General features: G+C 45.9%; 1 protein-coding gene and 1 non-coding gene across 4 annotated transcripts in view; both read right to left on the bottom strand.

Annotated features, from left to right (window-relative positions):
* LOC123773592 (uncharacterized) overlaps positions 1–19,226 on the bottom strand; it is a 633,080-nt gene extending 613,854 nt beyond the window's left edge. For 2 of the 3 annotated variants that reach the window (XM_069312332.1, XM_069312334.1), the window contains exon 1: positions 18,555–19,226. In XM_069312332.1, coding sequence (XP_069168433.1) covers positions 18,555–19,088 — 534 coding nt within the window. In that variant the 5' untranslated portion in view covers positions 19,089–19,226. The remainder of the gene's footprint in view (positions 1–18,554) is intronic. The other variant, XM_069312333.1, reaches the window with a different exon arrangement.
* Positions 13,962–14,085, bottom strand: LOC123773777 (5S ribosomal RNA). Its single transcript, XR_011224491.1, has one exon. It is a non-coding gene; the product is annotated as a 5S ribosomal RNA (ribosomal RNA).
* Positions 19,227–21,181: the final 1,955 nt, after the last annotated feature.

Here is a 21,181-nt window from a genome sequence, read left to right as displayed (position 1 = left end):
TAGCTACTTGTCTAGTTCCCTCTTTATGAACAAATCCACAAGGGCCGTGATGAGGATTCGAACCTACGTCCGAGAGCATCCCAGAAGCTGCCTTAATCGACTGAGCTACGACATCGTAAAAGAATTGCAACCAGAAATTCTACTTAAGTTACTTGGATCCTGCAGCCTCTCCGAGACACAAACCAGGATTTTACACAATTCCCCCATGCACCCGAGCTATGTCAATAGGCCATTCTACCCCTTTATGACTTGTACGTCCTGTTATTTAACTAACTGTTCGTATTTAAATCCACAGGGGCCGTGATGAGGATTTGAGCCTATGCGCCGAGACGAACGCTCTAAACGACTACGCTACGACATAGTCAAAAGAATTGCAACCTGAGCAACCCATCCTCGACTCAAGTCCATTCCATCCAGCGGTAAACCCCACAGATGCATTCATAAATTTGAACATGCTGTTCATTCAAAACGGGAATTTTATCAAATATAAATTAATATTATAATATATTAACACATTGTGCATATATAGACATAGGTTATGTGTTAAGGTTCTGTTGGCGATTATTTGTAGTACGTGGGTGAAGCATTTACAGCGTTGTGGTTCGAACAAAATTCGTCAGTGAAGCACTCGTTCCGGAAGTGTTCGAACGTCATCAGTTGTGAGTCGTGTGTAAACCGTTTTTCATTCATAAACAGCTGGGGTTTGGCGGGTGGATGGAATCACTTTTGGGTCTTTGTTTGGAGGACGGGCTGGCCTGAGGTACTGTTGTAACCCTCCAGGATGCCACTGAAGCAGAACCAGGGCTTCACACAACCCCCCCCCCCCCCCGCACTCTGGTGGCTCTGTCGTCCAGTAAGTCTACATCTGACGCCACTCTTTCAACACACAGAAATCCCATTATCGCGATATATTAGCGAAATATATCACCACAGGCACCACAGCACCGCTCCTGTGCCAGGTAAGTACACCACGGGCTCACCATAGCCTGTGTTACTTGGAACTTGTTCCGAGTAGCTGAATCTATAACAACAACCACAGGCACCGTAATGAGGAGTCACAGGTTCGAATCCTCGTCACGGCTCCTGTGGATTTTCTCACTGATATATCACGATGATGTGATTGCTCCGTGTACGTTGATGGGGGTTCTGGGAGTCGTTCTACTCCCCAAGCCCGGCCCGAGGCCAGGCTTGACTTGTGAGAGTTTGGTCCACCAGACTGTTGCTTGGAGCGGCCCGCAGGCCCACATACCCACCACAGCCCGGTTGGTCCGGCACTCCTTGGAGGAATAAATGTAGTTTCCTCTTGAAGATGTCCACGGATGTTCCGTGTTGGCGCTTACTTAACTTAGATGATTATTCATATATATACAAGACAGAGGTGGTGGGGGCTCATCCCGCCCCAGACTGTTGCAGGTTGCTCCGCCTGGCTCACGCTGGGAGGCGCTCAAAGGCTCACGGTCTCCTGGACTTCACAAGTCTGGCCCACTGACTGAGCGGTTTGGGAAGTGATGATGATGATGAAGATTAAGCCACCCAAAAGGTGGCACGAGCATGAATAGCCCGTAAGTGGTGGCCATTTTGAGCCATTACTAGTATCAAGAGCTGATACTGGAGATCTGTAGAGGTGCGACTGCACCCGTGTGGGAAGTGAGTATGGGATGTGGCCATTAACCAGAGGTTCCCGGCACCTCGGTCTTCACCTCACCATACTCTCTGTGCGCACCTGCGTGGCGGCCACACTACCGCCCTCCACACCACCTCTCCCTACCTATAGCACACTATTCTCCTCTACTCTTAATTCCCTCTTCCAGACACATACTACACACCCCACCGCTCCTGTGCCCGGTAAGTCCACTACGGGCTCACCATAGCCCGTGCTACTTGCCCCGCTCCTGTGCCAGGTAAGTCCACTACGGGCTCACCATAGCCCGTGCTACTTGCCCCGCTCCTGTGCCAGGTAAGTCCACTACGGGCTCACCATAGCCAGTGCTAATTGGAACTTGTTCCGAGTAGCTGACTGTATAAGAACAAACAACGACACATACTAATTATCACAAGTCGTTAAGTGGACTGCTACTTAGGCTTTGTCAACAAGAAGACCACAAACACAGCGTGATGGCCGCTGACACCAGTGACTGTACTTGAACAGTGGTTATGTTGTCTTGATTCACACCTGGGAGAGTTGTGGCCACCAGAGTGACCAAGGTGTGGCCAGGCTCACCAGCCCTAGAGTAGCGGCCAGGCTCACCAGCCCTAGAGCGGCGGCCAGGCTCACCAGCCCTAGAGTGGCCAGGCTCACCAGCCCTAGAGTAGAGGCCAGGCTCACCAGCCCTAGAGTGGCCAGGCTCACCAGCCCTAGAGTAGCGGCCACCAGAGTGACCAAGGTGGGGCCAGGCTCACCCGCCCTAGAGTAGCGGCCACCAGAGTGACCAAGGTGGGGCCACGCTCACCAGCCCTAGAGTAGCGGCCACCAGAGTGACCAAGGTGTGGCCACGCTCACCCGCCCTAGAGTAGCGGCCAGGCTCACCAGCCCTAGAGTAGCGGCCAGGCTCACCAGCCCTAGAGCAGCGGCCAGGCTCACCAGCCCTAGAGCAGCGGCCAGGCTCACCAGCCCTAGAGCAGCGGCCAGGCTCACCAGCCCTAGAGTAGCGGCCAGGCTCACCAACCCTAGAGTAGCGGCCAGGCTCACCAGCCCTAGAGCGGCGGCCAGGCTCACCAGCCCTAGAGTAGAGGCCAGGCTCACCAGCCCTAGAGTAGAGGCCAGGCTCACCAGCCCTAGAGTAGAGGCCAGGCTCACCAGCCCTAGAGTAGCGGCCAGGCTCACCAGCCCTAGAGCGGCGGCCAGGCTCACCAGCCCTAGAGTGGCCAGGCTCACCAGCCCTAGAGTAGAGGCCAGGCTCACCAGCCCTAGAGTGGCCAGGCTCACCAGCCCTAGAGTAGAGACCAGGCTCACCAGCCCTAGAGTAGCGGCCAGGCTCACCAGCCCTAGAGTAGCGGCCAGGCTCACCAGCCCTAGAGCGGCGGCCAGGCTCACCAGCCCTAGAGCGGCGGCCAGGCTCACCAGCCCTAGAGCGGCGGCCAGGCTCACCAGCCCTAGAGTAGAGGCCAGGCTCACCAGCCCTAGAGTAGCGGCCAGGCTCACCAGCCCTAGAGTAGCGGCCAGGCTCACCAACCCTAGAGTAGCGGCCAGGCTCACCAGCCCTAGAGTAGCGGCCAGGCTCACCAGCCCTAGAGTAGCGGCCAGGCTCACCAGCCCTAGAGTAGCGGCCAGGCTCACCAGCCCTAGAGTAGCGGCCAGGCTCACCAGCCCTAGAGTAGCGGCCAGGCTCACCAGCCCTAGAGTAGCGGCCAGGCTCACCAGCCCTAGAGTAGCGGCCAGGCTCACCAGCCCTAGAGTAGCGGCCAGGCTCACCAGCCCTAGAGTAGCGGCCAGGCTCACCAGCCCTAGAGTGGCCAGCATCACCCACCCTAGAGTGGCCAGCATCACCCACCCTAGAGTGGCCAGCATCACCCACCCTAGAGTGGCCAGCATCACCCACCCTAGAGTGGCCAGCATCACCCACCCTAGAGTGGCCAGCATCACCCACCCTAGAGTGGCCAGCATCAACAACCCTAGAGTGGCCAGCATCAACAACCCTAGAGTGGCCAGCATCAACAACCCTAGAGTGGCCAGCATCAACAACCCTAGAGTGGCCAGCATCAACAACCCTAGAGTGGCCAGCATCAACAACCCTAGAGTGGCCAGCATCAACAACCCTAGAGTGGCCAGCATCAACAACCCTAGAGTGGCCAGGCTCAACAACCCTAGAGTTAGCACACCAATAAACAACATGAAAGTTGATGACCCAGACAGCTTCTTCATGAATGACATTCAAGCTGCAGATAATATAACGGATATTAACACGAACTCGGAAGTCTTTGAAAGATAAATTGACAATATGCCCATGCACTCAGCTCCTGGGCCTGACTCGTGGAATTCAATATTCATAAAGAAATGTAAAGTACCAGTAGCGAGAGCACTCAGCGTAATATGGAGAAAGAGCCTGGATACAGGGAAGATACCAGCAGCACTTAAATCTGCAGATATAGCTCCGTTGCACAAGGGGGGTAGTAAAGCCTTGGCAAAAAATTATAGGCCAGTTGCACTAACATCACACACAAGTTTTTGAAAGTGATTAGGAATCAAATTTCTAGTTTTATGGAAAACAATGAATTCCACAATCCAGGACAACATGGATTTAGAGCGGAACATCCTATCTGTCACAGTTACTCAACCACTATGACAAAATCACAGAAGCTCAGGAAGAAAAGCAAAATGCAGATATTGTATACACAGACTTTGCAAAGGCGTTCGACAAATGTGACCATAGGGTGATAGCTCACAAAATGAGGTCAATGGGAATAACTGGTAAAGTAGGACGCTGGATACTCAATTTCCTGTCGAACAGAACACAGTAACAATTAAATAAAATCGAGTCCAAGCTCAGTTAAAAGCTCTGTACCTCAAGGTACAGTCCTTGCACCACTGCTGTTCCTTATTCTCTCATCAGATGTAGACAAAAATACAAGTCACAGCTTCGTGTCATCCTTTGCAGATGACACGAAAATCAGCATGAAAATTACCTCTGCTGAAGACATTGAAAAACTACAAGCAGATATTTATAAAGTTTTCGACTGGGCAGCAGAAAATAACATGATGTTTAACGATGATAAATTTCAGGTACTCAGATACGGCAAAAATGAGGACCTTAAACATAATACAGGGTACAAAACACAATCGAATCTGCCCATAATAGGTAAACAGCATGTCAAGGATTTGGGAATAATAATGTCTGACGACCTAACGTTTAGGGGAGCATAACCAAGCAAATATTCCGTCAGCCAGAAAAATGATAGGATGGATTACGAGAACTTTCAAATCCAGGGATCCCATCACAATGGTTGTACTCTTCAAGTCACTTGTGTTGTCCCGTTTCGAGTACTGCTCAGTACTCACTTCCCCCCTTCAAATCAGGAGAGATTGCTGAAATAGAGGGAATACAGAGAACATATACGGTACACATAGACGAGATAAAACACCTAAATTATTGGGATCGTCTCAAAGCCCTCCAAATGTACTCACTAGAAAGGAGACGAGAGAGATACCAAATAATATACACCTGGAAGATACTGGAGGGCCAGGTCCCAAATCTACACAGTAAAATAACAACGTACTGGAGTGAACGATATGGAAGAAAATGCAGAATAGAACCAGTGAAGAGCAGAGGTACCATAGGCACAATCAGAGAACACTGTATAAACATCAGAGGTCCACAGTTGTTCAACACCCTCCCAGCGAGTATAAGAAATATTGCCGGAACAACCGTGGACATCTTCAAGAGAAAACTAGACTGTTTTCTAAAAAACGTGCCGGACCAACCGGGCAGTGGTGGGTATGTGGGCCTGCGGGCCGCTCCAAGCAACAGCCTGGTGGACCAAACTCTCACAAGTCAAGCCTGGCCTCAGGCCGGGCTTGGGGAGTAGAACTCCCAGAACCCCATCAAGCAGGTATCAAGCAGGAATCACGTCAGAGATTGAGGAAAGATGTACATGTTCTTAAGTGCTTGCGTAACCGCTTCGTAAATCTGGCACAGCCAGATTTAAACTTCAGTGGGAGGTTTGTAGTAGAGGAGGGTGGACGTGCAGTGGGACACACTCCCAGCTACCCATCTTCATGTTTACATAGTATTGTCTGTAGTAGAGGAGGGTGGACGTGCAGGGGGACACACTCCCAGCTACCCATCTTCTTGTTTACATAGTATTGTCTGTAGTAGAGGAGGGTGGACGTGCAGTGGGACACACTCCCAGCTACCCATCTTCATGTTTACATAGTATTGTCTGTAGTAGAGGAGGGTGGACGTGCAGTGGGACACACTCCCAGCTACCCATCTTCTTGTTTACATAGTATTGTCTGTAACTATGTACACAATTAGTACAATAATTTGACAGTCTCCGTGGTGTAGTGGTAAGACACTCGCCTGGCGTTCCGCGAGCGCTATGTCATGGGTTCGTATCCTGGCCGAGGAGGATTTACTGGGTGCAAATCCTTAACTGTAGCCTCTGTTTAACTCAACAGTAAAATGTGTACTTGGTTGTAACAAGGATTCTTCGCGGCGGGGATCGTATTCCAGGGACCTGCCCGAAACGCTACGCGTACTAGTGGCTCTACAACCATGTAACAACTCTTGTATATATCTCAAAAAATAGACAATTCGTAGAATTTGCCACTATTCACTTTATTTAGTCCGAAAAAAATAAAACCAAACTTAAATAATCATAGACTTAGTATGGCACATCTAAATGTAATATATTAGGCCTCAGAGAACGTGTATTAGGCAACCCGTTCTCGCAAATTTAATAAGTCAATATTGACTTATTAAATATGTGCATAGGTGACATACTTAACATAATAGTTTCCCTTGAAAAGCTTCATAGAAAACACCGACCTTACCTAACCTACTTAGTATGTTAAGATAAGTATCTTATTGCTTCGTAATTACAATTATTACCTAACCTATAATAGGTATAGGTTAAGTAATATTGTAATTACGAAGCAATAAGATGCTTATCTTAAGATTCTAACAAGGTTAGGTAAGGTCGGTGTTTTCTATGAATCTTTTTAAGGGTATCTATTATGTTTAGTATATCACCTATGCACGTAGTTAATAAGTCAATATTGACTTTACGAATTTGCGAGAACGGGTTGCATTAGGCCTAGGTAGGTTAGGATAAGTTTTCTTTGCGACATCAGTACAAAAAACGTACCCGTTTGTAAAATTCAATACCGATTTCTACTTTCTAATTGTCCTTTACGTCAATATATAATTTTATATTGTAGGACCATCCTACAATATGTAGGATGGTCCTCACTGTTACTGATGATGCTACCTAAACAAGAGGATGGGCTGCTCCTAGTATAACACGAGTATCCTGTCTATGTTTCATGTACACAGTTAGCCAAGATTTCACTGTTAACAAGTGCATCAGTTGAGTTACAAAAGTAGTAAATGTGTGTAGGAGTATTTGTAAAGTTAGTGAGAGATCTTGCTTATAGCCAGCCACACGTCCCATGACACTCCCACAGGCTGTATTACTGGTGCTAACCGAGTGTGTTCTTGACTTGGTGCTCTGCTACACCCGACTATCTCTTCAACGAGTGCCGGACCAACCAGGTTGTGGTGGGTATGTGGGCCTGCGGGCCGCTCCAAGCAACAGCCTGGTGGACCAAACTCTCACAAGTCAAGCCTGGCCTCGGACCGGGCTTGGGGAGTAGAAGAACTCCCAGAACCCCATCAACCAGGTATCAAGCAACAGCCTGGTGGACCAAACTCTCACAAGTCAAGCCTGGCCTCGGGCCGGGCTTGGGGAGTAGAACAACTCCCAGAACCCCATCAACCAGGTGTATGTGGGCCTGCAGGCCGCTCCAAGCAACAGCCTGGTGGACCAAACTCTCACAAGTCAAGCCTGGCCTCGGGCCGGGCTTGGGCAGTAGAACAACTCCCAGAACCCCATCAACCAGGTATATGTGGGCCTGCGGGCCGCTCCAAGCAACAGCCTGGTGGACCAAACTCTCACAAGTCAAGCCTGGCCTCGGGCCGGGCTTGGGGAGTAGAACAACTCCCAGAACCCCATCAACCAGGTATATGTGGGCCTGCGGGCCGCTCCAAGCAACAGCCTGGTGGACCAAACTCTCACAAGTCAAGCCTGGCCTCGGGCCGGGCTTGGGGAGTAGAACAACTCCCAGAACCCCATCAACCAGGTATATGTGGGCCTGCGGGCCGCTCCAAGCAACAGCCTGGTGGACCAAACTCTCACAAGTCAAGCCTGGCCTCGGGCCGGGCTTGGGGAGTAGAACAACTCCCAGAACCCCACCAACCAGGTATGACTGAGGTACCTGTGTGAGCGGCATAGTCTAAGCTGGGCCTCGGCAGGGCCAACACACACTACAGGTCGATGCTCGTGCATTTACTGCCGAGACTCCTAGTTATAAACCCAAACATTGTATGTAATTTGTTTGTTACATGTGTTGAAACACTGATGCCTGGTGTTTGGTCTCTGTCACTCATGACCTGCCCCGTCGTGTCCAACAACTTGTCCACAACTGTATCGTTCATCTCATAGAAAATGTTACTGTCATTTCCCAAGTTTAAGACATTGCTATTACTCTTCATCCCAAAACAGACATCTCTCTACTCCAACTTCATCCCGTTGATGCTAACTCAATTTGTCTTGCCCTTCATCCAGGCTTCCTGGTTATCTTGAGGTTATATTGAGATGGTTTCGGGGCTTAGCGTCCCCGCGGCCCGGTCCTCGACCAGGCCTCCTTTTTGTTACACACCCCCCAGGAAGCAGCCCGTAGCAGCTGTCTAACTCCCAGATACCTATTTACTGCTAGGTGATCAGGAGCATCAGGGTGACAGAAACTCTGCCCATTTGTTTCCGTCTCAACCGAGGATCAAACCAGGAACCTTAGGACTACAAATCCCGAGCGCTGTCCACTCAGCCGTCAGGTCCCTTAATCCAAAAGATCCAAAAGATAAGGTTCCCTGGAATGTGGTGGCCCTCAACCTTCCTGGTGAGCTTCTTGTGGGGTGCAGTGTCCAAGTCTTTACTTACTCAATATAAACTTTACAATTGTTAAACATATAATACTGTACTATATATAACTACATCCAATAATCTGTAATTCGGAAACCATTTTGATATTGTGGAATTACAGGAGGGACCTGGTTTCAAACCTGCACACGGAGATCATTCTTGCGAGACATGACAGCATGCTAGTGTGTAAAATGGTCCCACTAAAAAGTAGGAATGCAATAATCAAGTTACACTATAAAGAGCGCAAATGCTTTTCAAAACCCATCCCTTCAAATCTAAGAGGAATAACCAATAGACTCCTGTTTCAAACATGTTTCCACAGAAAGGTGGATGAAGGAGTCTGGTTACCAGCTCTGCTAAAATTCTATTATTGAGCAATAATAGGATTTTAGCAGAGCAATAATAGGATTTTAGCAGAGCAATAATAGGATTTTAGCAGAGCAATAATAGGATTTTAGCAGAGCAATAATAGGATTTTAGCAGAGCAATAATAGGATTTTAGCAGAGCTGATAACAAGAATCTTTACACAAGATTCTGTACAGAAATCCTAACAGAATCCTTACAGAATCCAGTCTGGTGCTACCTAAACACCAGAATCCGTCTTCTATATTGGAAACACACGCGGCGGTCTCCTGTCTACGCTTAGTACTCACCTAGTTGTGTTTGCGGGGATTGAGCCACTGACCACTCTTTGGTCAGTAGCTCTTTAGTGCCAGGCTCATGTTACTCATCAACTAGACTGTGGTACATATTGAATATGCTACTGGATGCCTGCACTAGCGGCGTGAGAGGTGACGGCCACAATTAGAAGTGCGCGATGGTTGGCGAGGATTAATGTCCCACATGACCACGTTGTCTTCGTCTATTCCATTATGCTAAGGCTAATTAATGGTCGTGCTGGATCTCTTATCAAACAAGAGAAGCGCGTATTTATGACGATAGCTGTAAATGACCACCTTATAGATAACCTTCAAAGAGAACCCGTATGTAGATTTGTGAGAAGCTCTATGTTAGTTATTGACAACACAACTAATCGTATCGTCGTTATTTCGCACAGGCCAATGTCAGGTAGGTGAGATGGTCCGTGACCCACTCACGCAGGAGGCACAGTAAACTATTCCTCTGATCAGGCTCTATAATTTTTTTTTTTTTTTTTTGAGATATATACAAGAGTTGTTACATTCTTGTACAGCCACTAGTACGCGTAGCGTTTCGGGCAGGTCCCTGGAATACGATCCCCGCCGCGAAGAATCCTTGTTACAACCAAGTACACATTTTACTGTTGAGTTAAACAGAGGCTACAGCTAAGGATTTGCGCCCAGTAAATCCTCCCCGGCCAGGATACGAACCCATGACTAAGCGCTCGCGGAACGCCAGGCGAGTGTCTTACCACTACACCACGGAGACTATCGCCATTCAAGTTTGAAGCACATGTCTACGTCGTGGACTATGTCTCACAAGCGCCGGCACCACACACATTACCACCTGTCGCCACAGTAACTACCACATTACCCAGTACTGTTGCACAACCGCTTCCTAAGGCTACATACATCATGCACTAGTCCTGGTCACTCCTGGTACTACAGAGCATCAATGTCACCTCCTCCAACATCTGATCAACGTGACTCACTTCAAAGTTCCATCTCATGTCTCGTCTCATTAGTAACTGGTAAACTGTTGACCTCCATCACACTGCAACCAAACAGGCTCACCAACATGTATGCCAATACATTGCTGCAGTTAAAAATCCAGCTGGATAAAATCAAGATAATGGGAAACCTTTGACAAGCCGCCGGCTTCCTATCGTCGTCGCGGCCACTAGAGAGAGGATGACCCCTCAGATAAATTTAGGTAAATTTAACCGAAAGCTTTTAAGTAATATGGGTTCGTATCCTGGCCGGGAAGGATCGACTAGGCACCAATCCTTTGCCTCTGCCTCTGCCTCTGTCCACCCAGCAGTGAATGGGTACCTGGTTATTAAATTATTTGGCGGGTCGTATTCCAGGAAAAATTAGGATTAAGGATCTGCCCTAAACGCTATGTGCGCTAGTGACTGTACAAGAAAGTAAAAACTCTAAATAAATACAAATATGCCTGCGCCATGATATAGTGTTGGTACTATACACACCAATGTCATAGGCACAATCAGAGAACACTGTTTAAACATCAGAGGTCCGCGGTTGTTCAACGTCCTCCCAGCGAGTATAAGAAATATTACCGGAACAACCGTGGACATTTTCAAGAGGAAACTAGATTTATTTCTCTAAGGAGTGCCGGACCAACCAGGCTGTGGTGGGTATGTGGGCCTGCGGGCCGCTCCAAGCAACAGCCTGGTGGACCAAACTCTCACAAGTCAAGCCTGGCCTCGGACCGGGCTTGGGGAGTAGAAGAACTCCCAGAACCCCATCAACCAGGTATCAACCAGGTAATGTGAAGCTATTCTAAGTTATGGTCATTGCACGGGCGATAGTCTGAGCCTGCGAAGGAAAACAAATCTGAAGGCATCATCCAAAACCAGGAGAGGGAGGTGGGTGGGACATGATAGCCTGGGGTTCCTTTATCTGCAATGGTAATACGGCTTGACAAGCGCTCCAGAACTGGACGTATTCACACCGTCGCCTCAACACCACCATGTAAATCACGCAGTCGAGCATGAGTGCTGTATGTAAGAACAACATCCCGAGCTCCTTGCAGGATCAGACCGTCATTAACAGAACTCATGTCTCAGATTTTCCAGCAGTCCAACAGACTGTAGGAACAAATCAATTTCATCAAACGATATTCAACTTCAGATAGACAATGTTAACATCAGCAATAAAATGATGGAAAGTTCCTTGGCGTATATATGACAAGAGACTCACCTTCAGCACCCACATACAACACAACCAAAAAGTCTCAAAAATGGCCGCTATACAGTACTCTCCAAAATCAGATATTATGATCCCCACTCTGCTCTCCTCTCAATATACTACTCGCTATTCTATCCCTAGCTTACATACAGTTTCTGTGCATGGGGTTCAACCACTCCAAATTACCTCAATCACCCATCAAAAATCTGCTATCAGAACAATAACAAACTGTTTTCAGACAATACACAGCCGCTCAGTTTAAATTACTAAACATGTTAAACACACTCGCTCCATACTAGTAATAGCACTCACTCTTGTGCTATTTACATGTACAAAACCTTGTTCCTAAATGCAAATCCTGATCTGAAACTCTTCCTTGACAGATGTAATAGAACCCATAATCACCACACCATAAATAAATATCTCTTTGATATCCCCAGAGTCAAACTAAATCTGTGCAAACACACTATGCAAATAAGGGGATCTAGTCTATGAAACTCACTCGCTAACGAATTAAAAAGCTGTCCAGTATAAGCCATATTCTAAGATAACAAATTTTGCTACAATGTACCTATTAATATTCTTCAAATCCTGCTACAAATTACCTACTTATAATTATCTGTTAGATTAAGGACCAGCCCGAAACGCTATGCGTGTTAGTGGCTTTGCAAGAATGTAAAAACATCAATGTTATGTACTGTCACAAACCCAATGTACCTTCTTGTATATACAGTATATTTATAAAAAAAAATGCCTGACGGAACCTAGATACAGTCATCTTTGTCATCATCTATAGTCATCTTTGGCAGCCTCACATATCTTGAGTATTACATCACAATGTAAGCTAGCCACAGTACTACCTAAAATTCCTGTTCGTTACTTAGGGGCCTCTCGGTGTCACTACTATAATTTGATACTGTAAAAAGACTAGATATACATGTTAAACTTAGTAATTAGTTCAGCAATGTCGTAACAGGCTTAGCGATACGAAATTTGGGGTCTAGTTCTTAAGCCAATTATATTCCTCTGTAACCTTATCCATTACTAATCACAGGATAATATGGGGTTCACTGTCACTCACAGGATGGATATGGGAGTGCATAATAAATTAATTAAATGCCTCCACCTGTGTATAGAATAAAATTCTCAAAAAATCTCAAATCTCAAAAAAAAAATAAAAATGCCAGAAACTCTTCCAATACAGTATACTCCAATAGCATATAAACTAGTTATACCATGAAGTTAAGGAAATGTACATTTTACATCAACAGAATTCAGTGGTTAGCCTGGATTAAAATCACTCTGAACAAACAGCTCATGTAACAAAGATCTGATTTCAATGGGATACAAAATACTTGTCAATAAACAATCTCTGTGATACTTTCTTAATTCACAAATATACAGATGGGGTTATATCTGCTGATTCGTTTTATTCTTTCCTGTTGACCTGCTACACAATTATATACATACAGTAATTCATTCTTAAATTAGATTTCCTGACAATTAATATTGTTTACTAGATGGGTAATTCCCTTCAGACAAAATTATGTCATTCATTTGTGAATTATTTCAAGTGTAGGTGTGGACGTCAGGCCAGGTAGGAGATTGCAGCAATGCGAGGCTGGACTCCCAAAATACCTCTAGAAAGTTTCCTCCATTCACAATTTAGCTTAAAAAGGTCAGAGTCTCATAGGTTCTACAAAAATGCAACCTATGCCTATGGCAAGCCGAGACATTAACTGTTAAATAACTTGACTTTCAACCAGGTATCACGATGACTAAACTTCCTCATAACATTTGTTCCGACTTCCAGATCTCAAATAGAATTAGAAAAGTAAGCCCATTGAGGATATATTATGCTCCAGATGCTTTTCAGAAAACTTTACCAGAATTTCTCTCTTCCAAGTACAGTAATTTTATTTTATGGTCTGGATAAAATGAGTTTAGAGCAACTACCGTACAGCATATTTGGCAGGATTGAACATTGTGTATTCAGCAATACATTTCATATATTACTACGGATTTCTCCATAACATCATTAGTCAGTGCCAACAGAACTAGACCATCACATAAAAACATAACATTGGCCTTAGTACTTCCTATGCAACAGTCAGCTCTACTGGCTCTCAACAATGGATCAAGATTGACAATGGACTAAAAACAGTACCTTGTATGTCCTCAATTTTAGTTAGAAATTTTCAGAGGACAATACTCCATTTTGAAACTAATTTGCATACCTGATAAGAAATAGATATCAAGTGATTACAAGGCATACTTTTCAGCTAAGCAATACAAAATTTGGTGTATTCAGATTTGTTGAAAGCTTTGGAGGCTTGGAGAAACAGGATAGAGCTACCCCTGTGAGTTGCAGTACTAAATAGTTTTCACCACTATGAAATAATGAAGTGTCTTTGAATAACCAGTTTTATAGGCATGTACTCACCTAATAAAACATTATTGCCAACTATGCCAAATGCCAACAGCATTTGGTGTTCCCAGGCGGTCACCCATCCAAGTACAGTACTAACCAAACCCAACATTGCTTAACTTCGCTGATCGGACGAGAAGCGGTGTTCTCAACGTGGTATGGCCGTTGGCCATACCACATGGCCATGTGACACGTGGAATGTCACTAATGTGTATTGTGTCAGCTGGTAAGTTGTGAGTATATATGCAGTATAATAAAATGCACTGTTATACTACAGGCAAAAGTTCCTTACAAATAATGTGTCTCAGTGTTTGGATACTGACACCAGGCTGTCCAGAAATGACAGTAATTCCTGACAGCCCTATTTTTTAAATGATATATCCACCAGTATTGCATGTACAGTAGTTTCAACTTTGGTGTAATTTTATAGAACAATTTCTTCTCTTCCTATATAGTATACAATATATTTCCCAAAAAAAGTTAAATACATTTTCTTTGGTCCACCACAAACTTTGCTAACTTTAAGTGTTTGGTAACAGTAGATATTATCCTACATGCAAATTATCTATTAATATTTAAAAAATATTATTATAATGCAGATTTTAAGGAAATTTTTTTGCATGACCAAGTTTTTAAAATAAATAAAACATGATTAACTAAAGTACAAAATCATATACAGTACAGTAATTTCAGAGGTAATGCATCAACTCAGGTTTTAACAACAGTAAACTTATTATACTGTACAGTACTGTGATTCTAAGTTTTTTTTTAACTTGTCTGCTAATCTCATACCAATTAATACACAGAAAAGTTTATATAAAATTCTATTTTAATTATCAGGTCATATTTTTCTATATTATTATAAGAATACAAATGCTCTACTTTTCCTTTATTTTTTATTTGTTATATATACAAGAGTTCTAACATTCTTGTACAGCCACTAGCATGCGTAGCATTTCGGGCAAGTCCTTAAAACTAATGTTCCCCAGAATACGACCCCCAAATTTTTTAACAACCAGATACCCACTTTACTGTTGGGTAAATAAAGGCTACAGTTAAGGAGTGACACCCAGTAAATCCTCCCCGGCCACGATACGAACCCAAGACAAAGCGCTCGCGAAACGCCAGGCGAGTGTCTTACCACTACACCACGGAGACTGCTGCTTTACTTATATATGATTAATATAAAAACTCTGCTTACTTCTAGTATTTTGTATTATTTTATTCCCACTTAATTCTTCAGAGCTCCTCATAAAGTTCAACTTGCCTCCAGCTGGATGCGGAGTGTATATCATACCAGGAAAGAAGGGCATCAAACATTTCATGAAAACATTACATACTGAAATAAAGTCTCAGAGGCTTTAAGCAGAAGCTTCCTTCAGTTGGTTATCGGGTCATCTAGAATATCGGATGCAACTAGAATTATAGCAACCTTGAGAAATGCAATTTGATGACCCACAGAATATACATCTTCACACATTTAATTGCGTTTTAAGCTATACAAATGATTTTGTTAGCTATCCTGTAATTATAAATTACAATATATACAGTAGTTTATCTTGACCCAAATAATGCTTTAGACATCATTCCACTTGAGATATTGCTCAAGATTAAAATACAAATGTTACTTTCCTAATGGTTCAGATATAAAAAATGCCATAATAATAATAATAATAATTCATTTTCTTGAGAACAGGCAGCCTGTCTAGGGTCCTGGTAGTACAATCAGGTACTACCCGACTGTACTGACTGTAGTCGGGTTTGAATCTCGGATGGGACAGAAATGGTTAGGCACATTTCCTTTCACCTAATGCCTCTGTTCACCAGCAGGAGAGATTGCTGAAATAGAGGGAATACAGAGAACATATACGGCACGCATAGACGAGATAAAACACCTAAATTATTGGGATCGTCTCAAAGCTCTCCAAATGTATTCTCTAGAAAGGAGACGAGATATCAAATAATATACACATGGAAAATACTGGAGGGTCAGGTCCCAAATCTACACAGTAATATAACAACGTACTGGAGTGAACGATATGGAAGAAAATGCAAGATTGAACCAGTGAAGAGCAGAGGTGCCATAGGCACAATCAGAGAGCACTGTATAAACATCAGGGGTCCGCGGTTGTTCAACGTCCTCCCAGCGACTATAAGAAATATTGCCGGAACAACCGTGGACATCTTCAAGAGAAAACTGGATGGTTTTCTAAGAGAAGTTCCGGATCAGCCGGGCTGTGGTGGGTACGTGGCTCGGCGGGCCGCTTCAAGCAACAGCCTGGTGGACCAAACTCTCACAAGTCAAGCCTGGCCTCAGGTCGGGCTTGGGGAGTAGAAGAACTCCCAGAACCCCATCAACCAGGTATCAACCAGGTACCTAGCAGCAAGTAGGTTCTCAGGTATCAGTAGGTACTAATTGATGTAACTTTACAACAATTGACTAACTTCTGGGTACCCATTTACTGCCAAGTGAATGGAATCATTAGACGAAAGGAAACATACCTTACCATTTCTGTCTTACTGGGATTTGAACCTGGGATTCCTGATTGTTAATAAAGAACGAACCCACCTGTACTGTCGACATATCACCCAAATGTAAATAAGCATCAACTTATTTACATTTGGTTAATCATAGGTTTTATTCTGAAAACTTGGTCATGCAAAAAATTATCCTTAAAATCTGTATTATAATAATAATATTTTAATTTTATGAATCTGGCTTATAATCTATAATTATCTTACTAGGCCTAATATGAAAAAGTATTACTCAATACAATACATTGTTTATTCAAAAGAATATGTGCACAAAGAACATAGGAGTTGTGCACAAGTTGTAGGAAAAGAAGTTACACAATCTATGAAGTCACTATTACGCAAATCATTTCAGGCAAAATTACAGGTAGGCTCCTTGATTTCAACATAGGCCTAATTGCCAACACTTCAATACCGGACAATACTGAACTACCATAGTATTGACACACTGTTCTTTACAGTAGGCCAGCCCTACTTGATGCCATCTTTGAAGAGATGACAATGAAGGTGGTATGAGGGACAATAACATTAGAGGAGCAGTAATGTCTCCAAAAATTGCAGTCCTGGTTATGCTAACTTAAGTTTATAAATCATTACAGATAATATTTTCAGGCTCACCTGTATACTAGTTTTCCTCTGCAATATGTCAATGTCACAAGACAAGTTCCATGACTTACATAGGGGGTTTCAAAATTTACACGTGTAAAAATATAGATTAACAGTTAATGACCAATTGTCGAGACCTTTCGGCACCGCTTAAAATATTAGAGGAAATTGTCAACATTAAAGAGAGTCAACAATTTATGTCTTACTGTATCAACATTGTATTGTATTTGAAGATATTTTGCACTATTGTATTGCAAGAAGAATATTTGAAGATATTTCTCATTATACAGTACATTATTATTTGTATATTATACAGCAATATTTTGTAACTATTGTAAATCGTTATTTAAATACTTCAAGAATATCCATGCTTATTCCAAGAACCAAAGGTATTGTAGCCCGATGTTGTATTCAAGTTTTATTAACCCCATCCAAGTGTCTGCTGGAAGATTATCATTTAATAGGAATAGCTGTCAGTTTACCTTGGTGTAAAGATTTACAGTACTGTTCCTAAGCACAGTACTTGTGTGGTGTAGGATGGTACACAAGAGCAGGAGAGCACAGTACTTGTGGTGTAGGAGGGTACACTAGAGCACAGTACTTGTGTGGTGTAGGATGGTACACAAGAGCACAGTACCTGTGTGGTGTAGGAGGGTACACAAGAGCACAGTACTTGTGTGGTGTAGGATGGTACACTAGAGCACAGTACCTGTGTGGTGTAGGAGGGTACACAAGAGCACAGTACTTGTGTGGTGTAGGATGGTACACTAGAGCACAGTACCTGTGTGGTGTAGGAGGGTACACTAGAGCACAGTACCTGTGTGGTGTAGGAGGGTACACTAGAGCACAGTACCTGTGTGGTGTAGGAGGGTACACAAGAGCACAGTACCTGTGTGGTGTAGGAGGGTACACAAGAGCACAGTACCTGTGTGGTGTAGGAGGGTACACAAGAGCACAGTACTTGTGTGGTGTAGGATGGTACACTAGAGCACAGTACCTGTGTGGTGTAGGAGGGTACACTAGAGCACAGTACCTGTGTGGTGTAGGAGGGTACACTAGAGCACAGTACCTGTGTGGTGTAGGAGGGTACACAAGAGCACAGTACCTGTGAGGTGTAGGGGGGTATACAAGAGCACAGTACCTGTGTGGTGTAGGAGGGTACACAAGAGCACAGTACCTGTGAGGTGTAGGAGGGTACACAAGAGCACAGTACCTGTGAGGTGTAGGAGGGTACACTAGAGCACAGTACCTGTGTGGTGTAGGGGGGTATACAAGAGCACAGTACCTGTGTGGTGTAGGAGGGTACACTAGAGCACAGTACCTGTGTGGTGTAGGAGGGTACACAAGAGCACAGTACCTGTGAGGTGTAGGAGGGTACACTAGAGCACAGTACCTGTGTGGTGTAGGGGGGTATACAAGAGCACAGTACCTGTGTGGTGTAGGAGGGTACACTAGAGCACAGTACCTGTGTGGTGTAGGATGGTACACAAGAGCACAGTACCTGTGTGGTGTAGGGGTGTGTGGCCAGGTCAACAGCATCCTGCACCAGCCTCTCCTTCAGGAGTCCGCTGAGCTGCGTGTGAGGGAGCCTCACTAGCTCTGCCCTCCCGGCCTCGTACGCGTCCAAATAACGGGCCGGCGTTGTGGTCGAGGTCATGGGCAGGGTCAAGGAGGCCGGAGGTTCACCAGGGGTAGAGGCCGTCGAGCCTGACCCACGAGAGCCTCTGGAGGAACGAGAGGAGCGGCCTCGCGACCCACTGGAGTTACGGAGGGTTGTGTGGTCGCGGGCTGCCAGCTGCGCCTCCTCCACCGTGAAGTACACAGAGGCAGCACCCTCCTCCCGTAGCAGCAAGATAGCATTCAGCAAGGTAGTTCGATGACCTGGGTTCACTACACCGATAGCGTCCAGGTCGGGAGCACCGATCTGTTTGCATATCTCTAGGTCATCGTAGCCGTTGTCGATGAAAGATTCAGCGTACTGCTCCATGTGGAGGGACCTAAGCCACTCCTCAACTATGGTTTCCTCCATCTCCATTACACAACTACACCAACACTAACACTCTTCACTCATTTCATTAACCAAGCCGGGGAGGTGTTGGCACGCGCCTGACCCACGCACCACTTGACACTTGACTGTTTACACCGCGGCCCGCTACCTCCCCTCCCCGCCTCCCCACAGCCGCCAACAGATGGCTCTGCTGCTCCTCCTCCTGACAAATGACTCGCGACGGCTCATGCTCGCGCCGTCTGCAGCCTCCTAATTTCATTGAAATGTAGATGTTTATCTCTCAGAATGTTTGGTAATATGTTTATTGTTTGTGATGTGAGTATATGTATATATTAACACGATGTACTGAACGGGGTGAGAATAGCTTGAGCTACCTCATCCCTTTGTGTGTATTTTACCTCAATAAACTTATTTCAATTTCAATTTCAATTTCAATTTCAATGGTCTAAAAACTCCACCCTTATTAGGCATTTAAAGAGAATTTTAAATTATCGATTAACAAATATTTATTCTGATCTTGAAAGCCTCATAAACAGTAGGCAAAAAACTTCAAATGAATTTGAAGTGTCCATCCTACACCCACTAAAAACCAAAGCTGGGAACATCAGTGAAATACCATCCATTATATACAAGAGCGCCTCCCACGCCAATAGGTTACATATATTGGTTATACAACCAATAGATTCAGCTACTCGGAACAAGTTCCAAGTAGCACGGACTATGGTGAGCCCGTAACTTACCTGGCACAGGAGCGGGGCAAGTAGCACGGGCTATGGTGAGCCCTTAACTTACCTGGCACAGGAGCTGGGCAAGTAGCACGGGCTATGGTGAGCCCGTAGTGGACTAACCTGGCACAGGAGCGGTTCTCAGGGGTACAGTGCCAATTTTATAGGTGCCGGAGCTCTGGAGGGCCTGACAAAAGCCTGTCATTTCCTATCCTGTTTCTATATACGTCAGACTATTAGTATTTCGTGTTTGTACTCACTAATTATCATAAAATATAATTATCAAGCAAAAAAAGAAAAAACATCAAACATGTATTTATCAGTTTAAGAAGTTAAAAGACAGTGCTCACAAAACAGGGCCCCTGGGAACACCAGTGTGCTGGGGCCCTTACGACCAGGGCCGTCTTAACAGCATTATGGGCCCCTGGGCACACCAGTGTGCTGGGGCCCCTACGACCAGGGCCGTCTTAACAGCTTCATGGGCCCCTGGGCACACCAGTGTGCTGGGGCCCCTACGACCAGGGCCGTCTTAACAGCATTATGGGCCCCTGGGCACACCAGTGTGATGGGGCCCCCTACGACGAGGGCCGTCTTAACAGCAGCATGGGCCCCTGGGCACACCAGTGTGCTGGGGCCCCTACGACCAGGGCCGTCTTAACAGCATTATGGGCCCCTGGGCACACCAGTGTGATGGGGCCCCCTACGACCAGGGCCGTCTTAACAGCAGCATGGGCCCCTGGGCACACCAGTGTGCTGGGGCCCCTACGACCAGGGCCGTCTTAACAGCATTGTGGGCCACTGGGCACACCAGTACTGGGGCCCCTACGACCAGGGCCGTCTTTAACAGCATCATGGGCCCCTGGGCACACCAGTGTGCTGGGGCCCCTACGACCAGGGCCGTCTTAACAGCATCCTGGGCACACCAGTGTGCTGGGGCCCCTACGACCAGGGCCGTCTTAACAGCATCATGGGCCCCTGGGCACACCAGTGTGCTGGGGCCCCTACGACCAGGGCCGTCTTAACAGCATTATGGGCCCCTGGGCACACCAGTGTGATGGGGCCCCCTACGACCAGGGCCGTCTTAACAGCAGCATGGGCCCCTGGGCACACCAGTGTGCTGGGGCCCCTACGACCAGGGCCGTCTTAACAGCTTCATGGGCCCCTGGGCACACCAGTGTGCTGGGGCCCCTGTGACCAGGGCCGTCTTAACAGCATCATGGGCCCCTGGGCACACCAGTACTGGGGCCCCTGTGACCAGGGCCGTCTTAACAGCATCATGGGCCCCTGGGCACACCAGTACTGGGGCAACTACGACCAGGGCCGTCTTAACAGCATCATGGGCCCCTGGGCACACCAGTACTGGGGCCCCCTACGACGAGGGCCGTCTTAACAGCA

Source organism: Procambarus clarkii, chromosome 72, assembly GCF_040958095.1.
Source record: "Procambarus clarkii isolate CNS0578487 chromosome 72, FALCON_Pclarkii_2.0, whole genome shotgun sequence".
Lineage (NCBI taxonomy): Eukaryota > Metazoa > Arthropoda > Malacostraca > Decapoda > Cambaridae > Procambarus > Procambarus clarkii.
Note: the sequence above shows the minus strand (reverse complement) of the source record. Positions and strands in the feature narration are given on the sequence as shown.